Source organism: Dipodomys ordii, unplaced genomic scaffold, assembly GCF_000151885.1.
Source record: "Dipodomys ordii isolate 6190 unplaced genomic scaffold, Dord_2.0 Scaffold15, whole genome shotgun sequence".
Taxonomy (NCBI): Eukaryota; Metazoa; Chordata; class Mammalia; order Rodentia; family Heteromyidae; genus Dipodomys; species Dipodomys ordii.
Window position 1 is genome coordinate 14,439,745 of NW_012267231.1, and position 3,838 is coordinate 14,443,582.

At 41.1% G+C, this 3,838-nt stretch overlaps 1 protein-coding gene across 5 annotated transcripts in view; it reads right to left on the reverse strand.

Moving 5' to 3' along the window:
• Positions 1-3,838, reverse strand: part of Myo9a (myosin IXA) — a 159,077-nt gene that overhangs the window by 108,701 nt on the left and 46,538 nt on the right. For all 5 annotated transcript variants that reach the window (XM_013012069.1, XM_013012070.1, XM_013012071.1 and 2 more), the window contains exon 4: positions 2,734-2,796. In XM_013012069.1, coding sequence (XP_012867523.1) covers positions 2,734-2,796 — 63 coding nt within the window. The remainder of the gene's footprint in view (positions 1-2,733; positions 2,797-3,838) is intronic.

Below are 3,838 nucleotides of genomic sequence, written 5' to 3' on the forward strand. Positions count from 1 at the left end.
AAAAAAAAAAAAAAAAGAATCTGAAAATGCTCAAGACCCTTGTATAAAACAGCACAGTATTTGCATATAGTTTTTGTACATTTCCACATACACTTTAAATTATCTCTACACTATTTACAATACCTAACCATATGTGTGTGTGTGTGTGTGTGATAATAATAGTTGTTACTGTATTATTTAGGTAACAATGATAAGAAAAACTATATATGCTCAGCATATTTTCCCCAAAATATTTTTATTTTTTTATTGTGAAAATATTGTACAAAGGGGTTACAGTTACATGAGCAAGGTAATGAGTACATTTCTTATCCAGCATTGTTGTCTCCTCCTTTGTTTTTCCCCTACCATCCCTTCCCTCCCACTTCCTCAGCTACACCCTCCACTCCCCTCCCCCCAAATATTTTTGATATGAGATTGGTTGAATCTACAGTTCAGAAGCTACAAATACAGAGATACAAAACAGGGGCACAGCTGAAGCAGTGTTTGAAAGACTTTGTAACTGCAAACAAATATTTCAAAAGAAAGCTCTATCTATAACCTAAGCATCTACCATAAGAAACTAGAAAGGGGAGGCTGGGAAGTTGGCTCAGTGGTAGAGTGCTTGCCTTGCATGCATGAGGCCCTGGGTTCGATTCCTCAGCACCACATAAGCAAAAAGAAAAAAAAGCCGGAAGTGGCGCTGTGGCTTAAGTGGTAGAGCGCTAGCCTTGAGCTGAAGAGCTGAGGGACAGCGCCAAGGCCCAGAGTTCAGGCCCTACAACCGGACCAAAAAAAAAAAAGAAACTAGAAAGGGAGTCAGGTGCCAGTGGACCACACCTGTAATACCAGCTATTCAGAAAGCTGAGATCTGAGGATCACCTTTCAAAGCCAACTTGGTCAGGAAAGTCCAAACTGAGACTCTTATCTCCAATGAACCAACAGAAAACCAGAACTAGCACTGTAGCTCTAAGTGGTGAACAACTAGCCTGGAGTAAAAGAGGTCAGGACAGCACCAGGCACTGAGTGCAAGCGCCATGACCAACAGAAAGAAACCTAAAGCAAGCAGAAGGAAGGAAATAATAAGTATTAGGGAAAATAAATAGGGAATAGGAGAAGTAATGAAAACCAAAATTAATTATTTGAAAAGAGGTAGGCCAGGCTGGCGGCATGGTTCAAATTGTAACCCTCAGTACCACCAAGAAAAAGGAGGAGGTGGCATGGAATACCTAACAGTAATCCCAGGTAGAGATTAGGAGACAGAGATCAGGAAAATAGTGACTCAATGGAAGCCGAATCTACTTAATTTCAACAAACAAGATAGAAGTGGTAATTAGAGCTACACAGGAAGCATAGGTAGAACACGGGGGACAGGGACAGACAGACACACACACACACACAAACACACAGACAGACAGACACACACACACACACACATATACTCGCACGCACAACACATGATAAAGAGAGGGAGGAGGAAGGAGGAAGGAAGGATGAAGATGAAAGGGAGAAGATATTGTTAGCCAGTAATTACTAAGATTTTTATTATATGAAAATCACGAATATCATCTTATAAATGTTAATTTCATGTTATCGTCTAAAGAACTCTAGGGTATTTTTCTATTTATAAGATTGAAGGGGGGCTGGGAAGGTGGCTCAGTTGTAGAGTGCTTGCCTTGCATGCCTGAGGCCCTAGGTTCAATTCCTCAGCACTACATAAGCAGAAAGAAAAAAGCCAGAAGTGGTGCTGTGGCTCAAGTGGTACAGTGCTAGTCTTGAGCTGAAGAGCTAAGGGACAGCGCCCAGGCCCAGAGTTCAGGCCTCACGACCGGACCACCCCCCCCAAAAAAAAAAGACTGAAGGAAATACCTAAGAAACAGATAGATGAGTGCGACCCCAAGAAATATTCAAGATTTACATGTAGGTCTGCTTGACTTCAACTTTGGCTCTACTTTATATTTCACTGATGAAGCAAGCAAATAATTTACCCCTTGATATCAGGTTTCTTCATTTATTATCTCTCAAGCAATGAATACCACAAATACTATAAAGGCCCAAGAAAACATTGTTCACAAATAGTAAGATAGCGCTTGAGAAATGGTGGGGTTTTTTTTTTGTTGTTGTTGTTGTCAGTTGTAGGGATTGAACTCAGGGCCTGAGCACTGTCCTTGAGCCTCTTTGTGATTAAGGGTAGCACTCTACCACTTGAGCCACAGTGCCACTTCAGTTTTTGAGTGGTTAATTGGAGATAAGAGTCTCATAGGGACTTTTCTGCCCAGGCTAGCTTCAAACCACACCCTAAGATCTCAGCTGCCTGAGTAGATAGGATTACAGGTGTGAACCACCAGGTGCCTGGCTAGAAATGGTGTTCTTTTTCTTTTTTTTTCCTGGTCCTGGGCCTGAACTCTGGGCCTAGGGGCTGTCCCTCAGCTCTTCAGCTCAAGGCTAGTGCTCTACCATTTGAGCCACAGTGCCACTTCCGGCTTTTTCAGCTTATGTGGTGCTGAGGAATTGAACCCAGGGCCTCATGCATGCAAGGCAAGTGCTCTACCACTGAGTCACCTTCCCAGCCCCAGAAATGGTGTTCTTGATCTCATAGTTTGCTTAGAACTTAGAAAAGCCAGTTTTACTACCCAATAAAAAAGAACTTCTTAACAGCTCTGAAAAACTGCAGGATGAAAAAGTGAATTAAGGGTCACAGTCAATCTGCAAGAAACTCAGGTTAACTTTATTTTTTAGACAAATAAAAATAAGTACCGTTCATTATGCTCTTGATAAACAAGTCTGGACTTCTCCAACAGATATTTTTCAACATAGGCACTGGAAGAAAAATAAAATTAGTTGATATAAACAATAAAGTTTAATATAGAACAGTCTTATTTATTTAGATGGCACAGAAATATAAAGAACACTCTCCCACTAGACACTGATGGCTCACAAATGTTATGCCAGCTATTCTGGAGACAGAGGATCCTCCTTTTAGGGGAAAAAAAAAAATCTTTCTACTTCTGAAGTTACTACCCTAGAAAGTTTGTTACAATAATAGAAAGTTGACTGACAGTATTGAAAGTCAATCAAGAAAGGCAGAAAATAATCAGAAATAAAGAAATGCTTTAAATTCTTATAGATACTATATACTTAGAAAAAGAAAAACAAGCTGGGGGAGGGGGATACTGATGGATCTCACCTATAATCCTAGCTACTCAGGAGATTGAGATATGAGGATCTAGAGTCAAAGCCAGCTAGGGCAAGAAAATCTGTGAGACTCTTATCTCCAGTTAACCACCAGAAAACCAAAAGTGACACTGTGGCTTAAAGTGGTAGAGCATAAGCATTCAGCAAGATCTCAGAGACAGCACCTACATCTTGAGTTCAAGCCCCACTACCAACCAAAAAAAAAAATATTTTTAAAAGAGAGAAAGATAATAGTAAAAATAATAAAAACAGAAAGTAAACTAGATATGAGATTACTAAAAACATTACTGTTCAGCTGGGTATAGTGGCTTATGCCTGAAATCCCAACTGCAGAGATTGTGTGGATCATATTTCAAGCCTACCACACACAAAGTACTATTAAGAACCTATCTCAGGGGTGGGAATGTGGCTTAGTGGTACAGTGCTTGCCTAGCATGCATGAAGCCCTGGGTTGGATTCCTCAGTACCACAGAATCAGAAAAAGCCCAAAGTGGTGCTGTGGCTCAAGTGGTAGAATGCTAACCTTGAACAAAAGAAGCTCTGAGACAGTGCCCAGGGCCCCAGAACTGGCACACACACACACACACACACACACACACACACACACACGACCACACACACACACACACACGACCACACACACACACACACACACACACACACACAC